Source organism: Grammomys surdaster, unplaced genomic scaffold (assembly GCF_004785775.1).
Source record: "Grammomys surdaster isolate TR1022 unplaced genomic scaffold, NIH_TR_1.0 317, whole genome shotgun sequence".
In the NCBI taxonomy this organism is placed as follows: Eukaryota; Metazoa; Chordata; class Mammalia; order Rodentia; family Muridae; genus Grammomys; species Grammomys surdaster.
The window spans coordinates 821,763-838,507 of record NW_021604736.1 but is presented as its reverse complement, the minus strand read 5'-3'; the positions used below and the strand labels follow the sequence as shown (position 1 = coordinate 838,507).

The 16,745-nt window shown below is 41.8% G+C and overlaps 1 protein-coding gene and 1 non-coding gene across 8 annotated transcripts in view; both read right to left on the bottom strand.

Moving 5' to 3' along the window:
* The window catches only part of Rnf14 (ring finger protein 14), a 24,047-nt gene extending 7,584 nt beyond the window's left edge, over window positions 1-16,463 (bottom strand). The window contains exons 1-7 of one of the 7 annotated variants that reach the window (XM_028777878.1): window positions 16,349-16,463; window positions 13,157-13,326; window positions 12,539-12,700; window positions 11,375-11,526; window positions 4,651-5,181; window positions 3,283-3,511; window positions 32-204 (exon numbers count right to left, since the gene is read on the bottom strand). In XM_028777878.1, the coding sequence (XP_028633711.1) occupies window positions 32-204; window positions 3,283-3,511; window positions 4,651-5,181; window positions 11,375-11,526; window positions 12,539-12,692 (1,239 nt within the window). In that variant the 5' untranslated portion in view covers window positions 12,693-12,700; window positions 13,157-13,326; window positions 16,349-16,463. Of the gene's footprint in view, window positions 1-31; window positions 205-3,282; window positions 3,512-4,650; window positions 5,182-5,635; window positions 5,745-11,374; window positions 11,527-11,903; window positions 12,031-12,538; window positions 12,701-13,156; window positions 14,856-16,348 lie in introns of those variants that run through there. The other 6 variants (XM_028777879.1, XM_028777882.1, XM_028777880.1 and 3 more) reach the window with 6 other exon arrangements.
* Window positions 15,139-15,242, bottom strand: LOC114629853. The gene has a single exon (XR_003712732.1). It is a non-coding gene; the product is annotated as a U6 spliceosomal RNA (small nuclear RNA).
* Window positions 16,464-16,745: the final 282 nt, after the last annotated feature.

Genomic DNA, 16,745 nt, shown 5'->3' with positions numbered 1-16,745 from the left:
CATGCTCGTGAGCCTGCTCTACACAGGTTACCTGGATGGGCGTTCCACAGCAAGGGCAGCTCTTAGAGTTCTTTTCCAGCCAGTCTTTACTTTCCATCTCCTCCAGGGCCTTCTGAATCACCCTCTTGCCATACCTCTGTTCCAAGAACCTTTTAGTAGCTTCATCTGCTTGTAGGTATTCATTTCGTAAGTCTATTAATTTCTCTAAAAAAAAAAAAAACATTAAAAATGGCCATAATGGACATGGTGGTGCATAGATTTCGCCCCAGCACTTGGGAGGCAGAGGCAGGCAGATCTCATTGAGATCTTTAAAGGCTAGCCTGGTCTGCATAGAGTTCCAGCTTAGCCAGAACTACGTGGTGATACCCTGTCTTGAAAACAAAACGAAAACTCCAGAAAAAAAACCCACCCATAATATTTAAATATAAAAAATTTAGATCAGTATGGGAGAGGGAGAGACAAAAAGGGGCAATGGAATGATTATGATAAAAATATATACATATATAAAAATTTCATAATGATAGTCAGGTAGTGGTGGTGCATACTTTTAATCCTAGCCCCCAGGAGGCAGAGAAGGTGGATCTCTTGAGTTTGAGGCCAGCCTGGTCTACAGAGGGAGTTTCACAACAGCCAGGGCTACACAGAGAAACTCTATCTTGAAAAAATAAATAAAAAACTAAAATACAACAACAAAAGGAAAAATTCATAATAAAATCCATTATTATATATAATTAATATGCCAGTAAAAACCATAAATGTATTGAATTTGAAAATGTGAACAATCATCTGTATCTTAGATCTATTAGATAGTCTACAACATGCTGAAAAAAAAAATCAAGACACACACAAAAAGACTTATGATTGGAGTAGCTACCATTCAATCCAAATCATAATATCCAAAAAATACTTACACGACAACCAGGTAAAAGTTACTTATGCACCACAACAGAGGCGGGAAGAAGCCCATCCACTGAAGAGTCATACTTGCTAAGGTCGCAAGTTTTCCTTTGACTTTGATTTCCCCATGTCAGTATGTTTATAAAACTGGCAACATTCAATTAAAAATTGATTTGTGAAAAGAAAACAAAATACACACACACACACACACACAAACCCAAACCAATGGAGCCAAGTGGCAAAGTGCTTGCCAAGGCCCTGAATTCAATCCCCAATGCCATACCAAAATCTTTAAGTTACAGACACAGATTCTATAACATATAAATATCAGTCATCATAAAACTCCAAATTTTGACATACAAAAATAGTGACTAAATTTTGCTTTGTTGCAGGTGCTGAAAAGCTCTTCCTAGGGCAGGTAAGATGGCTCAGTGGTTGAAATGAATGAGAATGACCAATGCCAAGCCTCATGACCTGACTTCAATATTCAGGTCCAATGGTGAAAGATCAATTCCCTTAAGGAGTCTTCTAACTTTCACATTCTCACCAGGATATGAGTGTGCTTCCCACCATGAGAATAGACAGATAGACAGATAGACAGACAGACAGACAGACAGACTGACAGACAGAAAGGCAGACTGATGGACAGACAGACAAATGTAAATTTTAAAGCAGTTCTTCCTTGACACTGGAGAGAAGGCTCAGCTGTTAAGAACACTTGCTGCTCCTCCAGAGGACCTGGGTTTCATTTTCAGCACAAATGTCATGTGGCTCACAACAGCCAGTAATTCCAGTTCCAGGGGGATGTAATGCCCTCTTCTGGCCTCCACAGGTACTGCACTCACATGTATACACCCATTTTTTTTTTTTTTTTAAGTTCTTTTCACATTTTCCCCCAATATTTGTAAACTGGCTTATACTGCTTCTCTACTACTTAAATGGATTAGGCAACCATTTGCAAGGGTTTTCCAGCTGTAGACAAAAGCTTTTGTTCACAATCGCTTTCCATCAGTTTCTTAATACAACTGAAGACCTCTCATTAAAGTCCCAGTTACTTAATTTTTATTTGGGGGATGTGTGTGTTGTGTGTGAGAGCATGTGTGCCTGTCTTTACTGTGCACACAAATGTGAAGGACAAAGGAGGACAGCCATTATCTTCCTCTACCATTCTCTGCCTGATTCTTCTAAGCCACTAAACCAGAAGCTTGACCTTGTCATACAAGGGTGAGTTTCAGGTTTATGTGGCCATACCCAGATGTTTACATGGATGCTGGGGATTCGAACTTGGGATCTCATGTTTACTCAGCAAGCACTCCTACCCACTGCACCATCTTCCTAGCCCTGCTCCTGTTATTTTATTAGTCTACTTCCCTCATTAGAGCTCTGCTCCTCTCAAACAATTAGTTTACTGTTTCTCACTTGGCCAAGGATAAAAGATCAGTCCTCCTGTCAGGAATCAATACTTTTATAAATACAATAGAAGGAATTACTAGAAAGATTACTAACAACTACAAATTTGTATTAGATTTGAGTTATTCTGAAATTGCTCTAACTTTTTAACCCTGACTTTCAATTTCTCTATTTACCTGTTACAGACACTTTCATTAGTTCTCTTCCATTCTACACTTGACTACTGTCATCTTCACTAACTGAGAAAACGTAGGTCACCAAGGACCAGTCAAACTGACAAAAAGGGCCCAATTCCCTAGAGCACCTGCACCCAAACTGGCAAGCATGTGTCACTCCTGTGCTTACTCCAACACAGGTGCTCAGAGAGAAGGCATCTGGGGACTGAAGAGACACACGCGCCAAAGAATCAAGAGTGGGAGTTTGGATGTCTGCATCTGCTATTAGGACCCAAATTACCCCACGGTCACTGGCCGAAACCACATGCTAGTCTTTTTCCTAGAAAGTATTCTAATCTAACTGGTTCTGCCTGCTTCCGGCTAATTAAGTCTCCTCCCCTCAGAACTCTTCCTAACCAGCTCTTGCTTTCTTTCTCCTCCTTAGCACTTACCACAACTTACTCTTACTACTTACTCTGTCGTCTGTCAGCCTAACTAGACTGGAAGTTCCATGAAAGGATTTTGTGTCTTCTGCTCATTCCTTTCCCCTACAGCCTAAATAGTAACTGACAAAGTAACCTCTGAATGAGAACTTCAGCCAGCACCCCGCAAGATGTGTCAATACACCACATCTGCCATCAGGTCCAGGGCACACTGGAACAAAAGTTGGTCATAATTGGCATGCAACCCTGCTTCTAGTAGCTGACTCAGAGAAAAATACAAACTCTATGTGTGTGAGAACTCTAAATGTATGAATGGAAGTCACAGGCCTTCACAAGGGAAGGCTACTAGATGAAGGTTGGGTTCAGTTACAACATACCTGCAGTTACCTTACATGGAGAAACCCCGTGATAGGTCAGTCTGCATAAGGTGCAGAAGGCAAAATTGCAGCTGGAACAGATAGCCATGGTACCACCAGGCTCTTGCATCACAGGGAGCTGGCAGCATGGACGGGGACAATACACCACATCTGCCATTAGATCCAAGGTAGACTGCAGGAGGAGACGGTCATAGCGAGCAAATAAGTCTGCTTCTACCAGCTCTTTGACCTGAGAGGGAATATAAAGCACCATAGATCTGAAGATTTCCCAGCTAGTTCTGATCCTATGAAGACTCTGAGGCTGCTGGTATAGTATAAAATAGGTACAAAAGTCACACCCTATTCTCATTTCAGAATCAAAGCAGGTTTGGCAATAGTTTATACTTTTTTTGGGGGGAGGCATGATTGAGATGGGCTTTCCTATGTAGTCCAGACTAGCTTTGAATTTTCAGCAATCCACGTGCCTCAGCCTCCTATACCTTTCTCTGGCTGAGGTTGTGGTTGTATGGATCTACACACTGGTCAAAACTAAGAGGGTGTGGTGGCGCACACTTTTAGTTCCAGCACTCCAGCCTGGTCTACAGAGCTAGTTCTAGGACAGCCAGGGAGGGCTACACAGAGAAACCCTGGAGAGAGAGAGAGAGAGAAAGAGAGGGAGAGAGAGGGAGAGAGAGGGAGAGAGAGGGAGAGAGAGGGAGAGAGAGAGAGAGAGAGAGAGAGAGGGGAACAGAAATCTGCCTGTGTATGTATTTGTGGGATGTAGGTTAAAAAATGACCTGAGAGAGTTAGTTCTCTCCTAGGTTGAACTCAGGTCATCAGGCTTGGTGGTAAGTGCCATTACCTGCTGAGCCATCTTGATTTTTTGAGATGACTCTCATGCAGCCCAAATTAGCCTTAAACTTACTAAGCAGTCAAGGATGATATTGACTCTGGCCTCTACCTCTGGAGCACTAGGATTATAGGTGGTTGGGTATATCCACATCCATCTTACAGCATTCTTAACAGACACAATAAAAAACTTGTGGACTACATCTAAGGACTTGGTCCATCCCATGAGTACTATCAAGAAAGTTTGTGAGGGTAGGGGTGTGACTTAGTGGGAAAGGACTTGTCTAGCATATGTGAGGCTTAGGGTTGCTCCTCAACACTGCTAAATAATACATTAAGTAAGTAAAATTCCTATGGTAAGTGGAGTGGCAACCACCTTTAATGTCAGAATTTGGGAAGTGGAGGCAGGAGAATCATGAGTTTGAGTCCAGTCTGGGCTATATAGAAAGAACCTATCTCAAAAGGAAAAAAAAATTTCTGAGATGTTTCCCTTTGTGAAAAAGGACCTGGAGGGCACCTGACATCGACAGAGGACAGTACCTGACCAGGAGTAGCCACTGAAGAGCACTGTGGTTCTGGGCAGTTGAGGCATTTAACTTGACCATCTTTGATCTGGATTTCAAAGTAATCCTTCAGACAGGCTTTGCAGTATACATGTTTGCACTCCAAGAAGTACATACACTCACTACCCAGCTTCTCACAGAAACAGATACTGCACAAGAACAGTTTACTATTGAAGCACTTTATCTGCTGAGCTTGATTGAAGTCCAAGATTTCCTGGATCAGTGTTGACAATGATTCCACATCCTGTACAGCTCTCTCATCCACAGTTTCTTCTTGGTCTACATCTGCTGCAGCAGCTCCTCTCAAACCAAGCTCTGGGCTGGAAGTGGCCTGAGTCGTTGTCCTTCTCTGAACTTTTTTCTGAGACCCCATCTTGAGCTCAAAAGGGGAGACAATATTCAGGTAGTTGAGGGTCTCCTCCTTAAGAAACTGCATCCAGGCAAACAGCACCACTCTGCCTCGGTGTTCTTCCCACAGGTTGTCTAGGTGCTTGCAGAGAGCAGAGAGCTGGGAGAAAGCACATGAGGATGCTGAATTTGAAAAGATGATGATACACCAGCTCCTGATCTTTTGAAGCTTATTTTAGCATAACTTCCTGACACTTCTTTTCTTACTAACAAAACAGTACCAACATTCTCACCAAACTGTTCAACTATTCAGCAACAGGAGCCAGAGTAAAAGAAAATCACAATCTAGAAGAAATAGCATGAAGACAACAGATTGCCATGGGATACAGAACCAGGTTGCTGTTTAAGCTATGGACAACAGCATTTAGTATCACTCTGTACCTCCTGTATGAGGAAGGAATCTAGTTGTAAAGGGACTGTTTCTCGTTAGGAGCCCTACCCTTCCTTGTAGGTGATCTGGAATGGTGATTAGAAAAAGAACACTGTATAGAAGCTATCCAAGCCCTGCAAGTTCTCACTGAACCTGTATCTGGGTAGTAAAATTCAGTAATTACCTGTGTTCTCTTCTCCCATACCCTTCTGTTCCTCTTTTGGATTAACTGTACTTCCTATAACAAATCTATCCAACAGAAATTTGTGAGGCACATATGAATAGTAAATGGGCTGAAACAAAAAAATAAATAAATAAATAAACAGCAACAAAAAAAAAAGTATCATTTAAAACCAGGAACACACCTCAATGGTAGAGTGCTTGTTTACCTAGTCCACAAGAAACAACAGAGCAAAAACAGCCAAGAAAGGATAGCACCTTCAACACATGGTGCTGGAAAAACTGGATATTCGCACTCAAAAGAGCCAAACTAAAGGCACACCCCCAAGACATATACCAGTTACAAAAATTAACTCAAAAGTGATGAAAGGTTTTGTCAAACTGAGCAGTTCTGCAGAGCACAGGGAACAATGGAGTGCAGGGATGACCTTCCAGGTGGGAGAAAACACTCACGCTGCATGCAACACCTGACAAGGTAACACTTAGCATATATGACAAATTTCAAAAGCACAAGTCTCTAAAATAATCTGCTTCTTTTTTTTTCTTTTTCTTTTTGGCAATAGTGGGAATAGAATCCAGGGCAGACGCACTACCATGAGCTTCTGAGTCTTCTCTTTACTTGGTACACTCTTGCTAAACCTTGCCCAGGTTTGCCTTTAAAAATATTATGTATGTAGTCATGTGTGGGTACAAACATGCATGTGCCATGGCCTGTATGTTAAGGTCAGAGGACAACTTGCAGGAGTAAGTTCTCTCCTTCAATCATATGGGTTTCAGGGATCAAACTCAGGTCATTAGGCTTGGGGACAAGTGTCCCTGCCTATGGAGCCATTTTATAGGTCTAGCCCTTGAACTTTTGATGTTTCTGCCTCAGCCTCCTGAAGAAGATCAAAGGCTATTGCTACCAGACCTGGCTTTAGCAATGACATTTAAGTAAGCATCAAGCAATATTAACTAATACCTGGGGTATTACTCAATAACAGAAAGCATACATAGCATGCATAGACCCTAAGTTTAATTCCCAGCCACTTTTAATACACACAGGGCAATACCTAACAATTCTTAGATGAAGACACTTGCCAGTGAAGCTCAGTTTCACTAACTTGGGTGATGTAAAGCCCAGATACAGTGAGGCACTGCCTCACTCTGGAACGAGTGGCTGGCATCAAAAGATGAGTGCTGGCACAGATGTCAAAGGGAACTCATGGCATACTGTCAGTAAGAACGTGGATTAGTGCAGCACTGTTAGGAACAGAATAAAGGTTTCTCAAAGACTCAAAACCAGAACTACAATATAATCCAGCAATCCTACTACCAGGCATATATCATCAGGAAATGAGATTGTGTGTTATCATATACACTCCTGTTTTGCAGAGCTATTCATTATTGCCAAGGAAGGAAACAACCTAAAAACATTCATCAATAGCTGGATATATAACAATGGAATACTGCCCATCTACAAAAAAGAAAGCCTCGTATTTGCAACATGGATGCAACTGGAAATCACCAGGCTCAGAAACACAAGTACTGAGTGGTTTTGTTCATATGTAAAATATAAAAGCTAACCTCATATAGGCATGGCAGGGTATAACTAAGTATACCTGCTTTAAGTATACCTGCTTAAGCAAGGCAGAAGAATCAGGAGTCTGAGGTTATCTTCCTTTATTGTTCTTTGCTTTGTTTTTTGAGACAAGGTCTCTCTGTGTAGCCCTGGCTGTCCTGGAACTCGCTCTGTAGACTAGACTGGCCTCAAACTCAGAGATCTGCCTGCCTCTACCTCCTGAGTGCTGGGATTAAAGGCATGTGCCGCCACCACTTGGCTTTTTTTTTTTTTTTTTTTTTTGGGAAAGGGAGCTGCTGGAGAGATGGCTCAGCAGTTAAGAGCATTGGCTACTCTTCCAGAAGACCCAAGTTCAGTTCCCAGAACCTACAGTGTGGCTTGCAACCATCTGTAACTCCAGTCCCAGGAGACCTCATGCCCTTTTCTAGCCTCTGTGGTCAATGCATTCATGGGGTACACAAAGACATACATGCAGAAAAAACACTTATAAGCATAAAATAAAAAAAATTTAATAAAAGAAAGAAACAAAAGTAGACACAAAAGAGTTCATTTTACAGAATTTGAGAGCAGAGGTGGGACAGGGAAGTGTGGGATGAAGGAAAACTTACTAGTGCTCACTAAGTCACAGTTACAGGAACACAAGGTCCCGTGTGCACACAGTAGGGGGATATTGATAATACTGTGAAAGCACAGGCCTGACATCCTAACACTTGAGAGGTAGATGCAGGGTAATTGTGAGTTTGAGGACAGTCTCAGCTACATAGAGATAACCTGGACCACAATAATCCTGGACTGAAAACAAAAGCCACTATATATTTCAAAAAACTAGGAGGGGAAAAGCCTGAAAAAAGGATTTTGTGTGTTTTCACTATAAATCAAATATTACATGTCTATATATCAAAATATATAACCCCATAAGCATACACAATTTATATTATCTATTAAGTTAAAATAAACTTAAGTAAACTAATATTCTAGTGCATACCTACAAGCCCAGCACTTGAGAGGCAAAGCAAGGAAGATCAGGAGTTCAAGGGCATCCACAACTACACAACGGGCTGAAGACCAGCCAGAACCACGTGAGGCTGTGTCTCAAAACTTCTTTTAAAACTGTTAAATTGAAAATACTGTTCAAAGTTTCAAAATTAATTTTAACTTTCAGTCCTATCAAAGAGTCAAGTCAGCTGGAATAACTTTTTTTTCTTCATTTACAATAACCATTTTTCCTTTCAGTCAGGGAACTGAATCCAGGACTGCATGCTTAGCAAGAAGCACTCTAGCATTCAGCAAACTTCCCAGCTGACAGGTTTACAATCTTCTTGTTACATAATGGTCTGGAGCGGAGGGAAGCAGAGTGCCACTGCCCTGAGCATCACTCACAGACACTCAGCAGGGTTTGCTACCACAAAACAAGCTCTCATTTCCATCAAAGTTCAACTGTTTTAACTTCCATCTAAACCTGGTCCATCGCATTAGGAAGTCAAGCATAAGAGGATTCCCAATAGAAATGCAAAATATTTGTAACTGGAGCTCAGAATTATAAGCAGCTTTTCTGTGTTCAGGTAAACACCTGAACACAAGCCTTCCAGAAGGCAAGCAAACTTTGTAAATTAAATCCCAATGAAAAAATACCATTTTCTGTCCCTTGCTCTGTATGGTGTTTCTGATAAGTCTGCATGCACACTTACTTAATATTTACTTACAACTAAAGCTTTTTCGTATTTGCTTGAAGCTTTTAATATAAACCATGCTTTCTGAGAAACCTGCTAAAATATGTAAAATGGAAGACATATTTATTTTAGGAGTTTTCTTTTTATTTGTTTTACATGTATGAGTGTTTTGCCTGCATATATATGAGAGCCTGGTATCCACTGAGGTCAGAAGAGAGCATCAGATTCCCTCAAATTGGAGTTATAGATGGTTGTGAACTGCCACGTGGGTGCTGGGAATTGAACCAGGGTCCTCTGTAACCGAAACAAATGTTCTTGAACACTAAGCCATCACCTTCTCTAGCCCCAAGGTGTAATAATTATTTTTAAGATTTATTTATTTATGTATATGAATACACTGTAGCTGTCTTCAGACACACCAGAAGAGGGCATCAGACCCCATTACAGATGGTTGTGAGCCACCATGTGGTTGCTGGGAATTGAACTCAGGACCTCAGGAAGAACAGACAGCATTCTTAACCAACTGAGCCATCTCTCCAGCCTATGTAACAACTGTTTAAAGGGGAAGCTCTGCATGCCACATAGGAGAAGTCTGATAAAAAGGCCATTCTTTTCCCTCCTTTCTTCTCCAGCCCTAGAGACATGCATATAAATGAGAAGTAGAGAACAGAGAGGAAAGAGCTGTATACTGGTGGAGTAGGGAAAATACTAAATAACCAGACCCACTTCCTGATTCTATCTATCCATCCCTGTCAGTGACTGACAGGCCCATGTGTCAATTTCACAGGTAAAATTCACAATGCTATGGAGTCAGGGTATAGCAACAAAGGTTGAACTAAGAAACACAACCGTAAAGGCACATGCAGCTATCTGTGAGTTTGAGACCAGCCTGGCTTACAAAGTGAATTTCAGGACACTCAGGACTGTTACACAGAGAAACCTTGTCAGTCTTGAAGATCACAATCAAAATCAAAAAGAAAAAAAAAGAAAGAAAAAAGAAACACAACCAATTAAAACATGAAAAGTAATGAACCTTTCTCTATGCCCTAGTATCCCAAAGATAGCAGTAAGTAGATACTAAGATTGAAAGTCACATATCCAATTAACCTATCCTTTTCATGTGCATGTGTTTAAAGCACATGAAAGTATGCAGAGTATCAGGAACTCTATGGATCTCTAAACATCTACAGAACTTGCTAAATGTCAGTGATCACAAATGGTAGCCTCAACAGACAATGAGCTGCCTTCTACCTACTGTTTCTGGCACATTATTACAGTATCTTTTTCTATTCTACATACAAACTTATCCCTTTAAAGTTTAACTTCCTTTCCTTAAATCTTTGCAAAGGTATCTTTACAGAAAAAATTAGGTGGGAGAACAAAAACTATAAAATAAAATCAAGTGGGCTGTTGTGCATATATAGTTCTCTCAGAAGGCTGAGGGAGGCAGCCTCATGAGATTTAGCCCAGCCTGGGCTATGTAGCAAAACTCTATCTTCAAAAGTAAACAAACATATCAAACTGTATGACTAAAGGGGAAGACTAATAAGCTATTCCCTGAGGTCAACAACAGACAGCTTTTGTTTTAATATTAGCTTATTGATCTTCATAACTTCAAGAAAAGTAGCTATTGATCTATCACATCTCAGAACACTATACTAGCTTCAAGTCACATTTATGTCTTAATCAAACACTGAAGTTGAGCGCTTGGTGGCTCCAGACATAAATGATACAGAGTCAGAAATGCTAATTACCCTAGTTTGATCAATACATGCTGTACACAACTGAAATATCACACTTGGCCCCATAAATATGTACAATTATTACCTACTAATAGAGGAGTTGATTCTATTAGGAAAGGATAAACAGCACAGAGAGAAAGGCTGCTTTCAACATAAGGGATCAAGTCTAAGAAAGTATTCACAAGACCCACACACCTTTCTATTAGTGTACATTTACAGCTAAGGGACAATTACCCATTACTAACACACAGAATTTATGGAGAAGCATTTATTACATTTATTCAGAAATTTGCTTATTATAGCAATATAGCTCAATTATCTTCTGTGATTACAATTAAATCTTTCATTTAAGGAATGAATAAGAAACTAAGAAAAATAATACCATTATCTAAGGAAAATAAAGAGGACTTTGTCTCAAGGAAAAACAATACACTTGATTAAAAATCATTACTGTTGCAATTCATAAGGATTAATTAAGTTTTGTTTACTGCCATTTCTTTCTTTCTCCAGTACTGAGGCTAAAACCCAGGACCTTGCATATGTGAGGTAAGAATTCTACCTCTGAGCCACATCCCCAGACCTGCCATTCTTCTAAAATCAAGCATTTTCAATTCATTAGCATTAGGATTCATGAACACTAGGGGGAAAATTTACAAAATCAAAGCCATTTGTTCTTTATGCACTGAATTACAGATCACCAAGGTAGTCTTCAATTAAAGATTTTTTAAAGTTTCTAAAAATGGATAGGAGAAATTAAGTTTTGGGTCTACCTGAGTTGGTGACAGCCATTTGCCACTAAGTGTGAATGAAGGTGGGGAGGAGGATGGATAATCTGGTGGCAGTTCAAAGTTCAGCACAAGTGGTGGCAGAAAGCAAATGGTGTATTCAAAGCCACTATTCTGGAGAGACTCATTTGAATTGCCTGAACCAAAAACAAAAATCAGAAAGGATCAGTTGATCAACACTGGAGTGTCAAAACTACCGCAGTGCTCAGCCCTGAAGCTTTAGTAAAGGGGACAAAAACCCTCCCCGAGGTACCTTCCATCCCTTAATGTTAATTTCCTAGTCTCTGCCTTCAAAACTAAAACAAAACAACACCTTTTAAGCCCTTGAAAAATCCTCTTAGGTGCCGTGCAATGTATAAAGTCACACAACTCATTCTTGTAAACATTTCCCAGTACAATTCCTAACACTAATGACCAAGTCATAAACAATGTTTGTTTAATTGTTGATTTATAGTAGACAAAGACACAATCTAGAGAAAAAGACATTTATTTCTATGAGACAACTATGACTTACTAAGACCAGCACATGCCAATTAGTCATTAATCGGTTCGGGAAGTTTGTACCAACAAAATAATATCAGGCTTGAGGACATAACACGGCACACAACACAGCCACAGGTTCATCTAAGTGATCTCAGCTTCTAGAGAAACATTGTAAGAAAATGTGCATCAAGGTCTCTGCAAATGAACCAAACAGTTTTGATTTTCTCCAACAAAAAGTGGCAGAGTAACAGCATGTCCCACACCTGTCCCACACCTGAAGCCCCGATTCTAGAAATCAAGCAGAAATCAACCGCGTGGCACTCTAGGGAGCTCCAAGACGCTTCACAGCTACACATTACCAGCCGTTTTCTCTGATTACCTCCGATATCCAACGACTGTGCTGATCAACTGCTAATTAGAAGACTCACTGCATAAAATATATAGGCTATCTCAATTCCGTGGCCAAAAAGGCAGGATCAAATCGAAAACTTTTACACCCCTCCCCCCGGTTTTCTTTTAAAACAGAAAATACACTAAATCTGTGCTACTGATACTTATCAATAATCCCTTAGGATTATAGACACAAATGACAAGAAAAGTATAATAAGAAGTCAAGAATAATTTTTATTTAGGAAAAAGCTATGTTATAAGATATTATTAACTAACCGCTCACGAATATCTTGAAATTCTGTGGCAGATCCAAATAGATCCTGGTTTCTCCTCCTTGGACAGACTCTGCTTTTCTAAACTCATCTGCATCATAAATACTTGCCAGGGCCAGTAGTTCATCCTCCTGGGCTTCTAGGTCTTCTGACGACATTGAATCAGCTGGTGATTGGAGACAATCATTCAAATCAGTTAACAATAGAAACACACATAATGGGAGAAGTTTCCTGGTATATAAAACTTCCTCACAAACAGCTGTAAAGGACTTATCCATACTCTCTTTTCTGCTAAATCCGCAGGCACTCCCCAGCTAACAGCTGGTTGCTGTGCTTCTAATGACTAATCCAGAAAAACAACTTTGCGTTGCTCCCTACAACTACTGAAATGGGAGCTGGTCTGAAACAAAAGTCAGAGTATAGTTTGAATTCTAAAAGATAATGCTACAAAGTCTGAAAAGCTGTTTAAATGATTCCATTTTCTTTCTTCTCATTTTTTTTTTCTAAACCTGAAACAATTCCATTTTCAAAAAACTACTGCTTTTCCTAAGCAGTTGTTAAGACTGCTTAAGCTTAGCCCTGTGTAAAGCACAGACATGGTCCATTTTAGGTCACTTAATACCTGTTAGTAACAACCAGGAGAAAAGGATATTAATGCTGCAATCTGTATTTCACTTTGGCTTGGAATTTGTGCAAATCCCATTTATTTTCTAGCCAGTGAAGCTAGACTGAAGCTGGATAAGAAACCAAGATGTGGGATTTGCATCCGATATACTACAGAAATTCTGCCATCTGCAAAAAAAGAAACAGGGAAGATGTGTGAGGATCCTCTCCAGATCCCAACTCCCCTTCTGTGCGATCATGACTTAAGTCATACACTAACACACCAACCCTAGTCCACAGGTAGTATTACTCTCCCAGGACAGACTGAGTCACATGGTTAAAGGGCAACTGCATGTTCCCCAGTAATAACAGCTTATCAGACTGTCCTCAACTCTGTAACTAGGGTGGTTATATGAGATGACAGGACACCACGCCCAAGGAGTATCTTAAATTTGTTTTTTGCTTTCTCCCTCCCTCTTCTACTTCTGTTCCTTGTTTCCCATCCCCTCGGGCTTTCATTCTCACCTGCTAATAAATTAGCCTCGCAAGTGAGATAGTTAACTCTGAAATTAAACATTTTAAAACAGAACAAGGGCATACATACACACATAAGCTTGGAAGATTTACTCAGTGTTTACAGCCAGACCTCCATGACGGAGGCTGTAGCTCAGTGGGAGAGTGACCTCTAAATTGGAGCTTACTTTTAGAAGTGTGGTCCACAGGTGGGTTATGAAGTGTGAAATTATGTGTAAACATGTTACATAAAACTTTAATTTTTAGACCATATTCTCAGAAATGATTCCCAAATAAGCCATACCATAATTAGTATCCTAATTAGTTTACACTTATAGAACACCAAATGTGTATGGTACTAAGTCTGATCACATTACCTTACTGAATCTTCAACAATCTGACCAGAAAGTAGCACATGGTGAGGATAGGATTAAGCCTTTTGTTTCATTGTAAACAAACAATTTTCAGATACGAGAGATGTATTTATTGACTTCATGGTTTTAGGTTAGCATTCTCCATCTTGTCTGCACATTAGAATCTCTCGAGGAAACTGCTTTTTGACATTCCAAAACCCAGGTGGTGTTGTGGTGGCACATGTCTTTAATCACAGCACTTGGGAGGCAGAGGCTGGTGGACCTCTGACTTCGAGGCCAGCCTGGTCTACAGAGCAAGTTCCAGAACAGCTAAGGCTACATAAAGAAACCCTGTCTTGAAAAAACAAACAAACAAGCAAACAAACAACAAAATTCTAATACCCAGGTCATATTCAAGATCAATTAAGTCAGGCCTCTATTTCCCATCCCCATATTCAAGATCAATTAAGTTGGGCCTCTATTTCCCATCCCCATATTCAAGATCAATTAAGTCGGGCCTCTATTTCCCATCCCCTCTGGCTTTTATTCTCACCTGCTCATAAATTAACCTTGCAGGTAACATAACTCTCAAGGTAGGATAACATTTTAAACCAAAAATGGGTTTAGCTTCCCACCCCCCAAAACTTTTTAGAAATCAGACTACAAAAAGATTTCATTGCAGCATTTTCATACATAATTTGCTTCTGTTCAAATTCCTCCCCATTTAGCCTTGAATTCCTAGGCAGGCAGTAGTGGCATATACCTTTAATCCCAGTACCCAGGCAGCAGAGACTGGCAGATCTCTCTGAGTTCCAGCCTGGTCTACAGAGTTCTAGGACAGCCAGGGCTACAAATAGAAACCCTGTCTTGAAAAACCAAAACCAAAACAAACAAAAAAACTCGAAAGAAAAAAAAAAATCCTCCCCCTTTCTCTGAATCCCCTTTTGTACCCATCCCCCTCCCCATTCAGGTCACATGTGTTCTATTATCCCCTCCCTTCCTGAAAAATCTCTATCCCCCTCTCGTCTCCTTTCTAATTGCATAACCTACCCCCACAATCAATCTCTCTCTCTCTCTCTCTCTCTCTCTCTCTCTCTCACACACACACACACACACACACACACACACACACACACACACTACAGAACGCTTCATGAAGTTGCATGTCATTCTGGCACAAGGCCTTGCTAATAATCTCTGTATCATTTCAATTTCAGTATATGTGCTGTCAGAGCAGACTTCCAAGAAGTACAGATCCAGGCTGATAATCCTTACTCCAAAAAACACGTCCCTTTGACAGTCTCTTATGACTTATCCAAAGGCTGGGTCTTGTGGCCCTTAAGCCAGGTTGCTAGCTTCCTCTGAGTCCATCTACTAAGCCTTTGAGGGCGACTTCTAAAGTCCCACCTCCACACAGTAATCCCATCAGACACTGTCTTCTTTAAAAACGAACCTTGCACTTCCTCTCCTACTAGCCTGCATTAGTCCTTTACGTAACAGCCCCAAGTCTCTTCCATCTACCTATTATCTTAGCATCTAGCCGTGCTCTGGACACTGGGAAAATACCTGGAGTAAAATGCAATGCGCAGGAATGGAGGACCGGGGGCACAGGAGTCAGTGACCATTTTGTCATATTCCACTCCTAGAAGGAAGTTGGGACGGTTGTCACAGTAACACTGGTAAGAACAGTAACAATTAGTAGGTTCTTACCGGTGCCTGGCATTGTGCTAAGGCCTTTCGATGCACTAACTGACGCTAGACTCCACAACCACCTGAAGCAAGTCTTATTACTACTTCATTAATCAAAAATAGACAGATGACAGCCTGGGCTCTTTTCTGGACTGTCTCTGGGCATAAAATGCGTAATCTCGTCACCTGTAAACCGGGAACAAGAATAAACCCTAGCAACACCAGACAAAATTTAATTACGCTACTGTTGCAAACCGGAAGCCACTCCAGCAGGACGTGGAGCCCCTCCTCCGCCAGGTTTCCCTAGCTTGGGAAAATCCTATTCATCTTCCCGGCCACTCCCTGCAGGCTCCGGCGCTGGGGTCGGCCCGGGTCTCTCCCCGCAGTCTGCCAATCGCCATGCAGACGCGTTTGTACGACGCCCCAGCAACACCGAACAGGATCAGGCAGGGCTACAGGCCCGGGGCTAGCAACGGCGCAGAGGAACTGTCCCCGGGGCGTACCGGAGGCGCAGGGCCCATCCGCCCCGCCCTGTACCCGCGGCGCCCACGGAGCGGGCCGCCCCGCTCCGGCCCAGGCAGGGGAGCCGGGTGTCCACAGAGCAGGCCCGGCCACTCGGCTCTGCCTCACGCGCTCACAGCGCCTCCCCGCCGTACCTTCCGGCCGCTCAGCCGAGCCGGGCCCTAAAGTTCCACAGTATGCCCTTGACTGGGGCCTCGCAACCCGCTTGCTGGCCAGGCCTGCAGACAACCCGCACCACCTGAGCACCGCCTCTTCCGTCTCCAGAGCTGTCAGCTGAGAGGGGCGGATGCCGGCGTAGGGTAGGCTCTGCGCAGCCGCCTTGAGTGCAGCTGGCTCCTGCGCGCCCTCTACAGGCCGTGGCCCTCGCTGCAGGAGCCGCCCCCCTCCTTCCCCCGACCATATGTGCAAGCTTCAAACCCGCAAATTTGTACAAATACAGGTTGTGAATAGCGAGAGTTTTTATCAATCCCTAAACGTGAACTTTAAGTAACGGTCTACCTAGGGGCAGAGATTCTCTTAACAATCAATCTC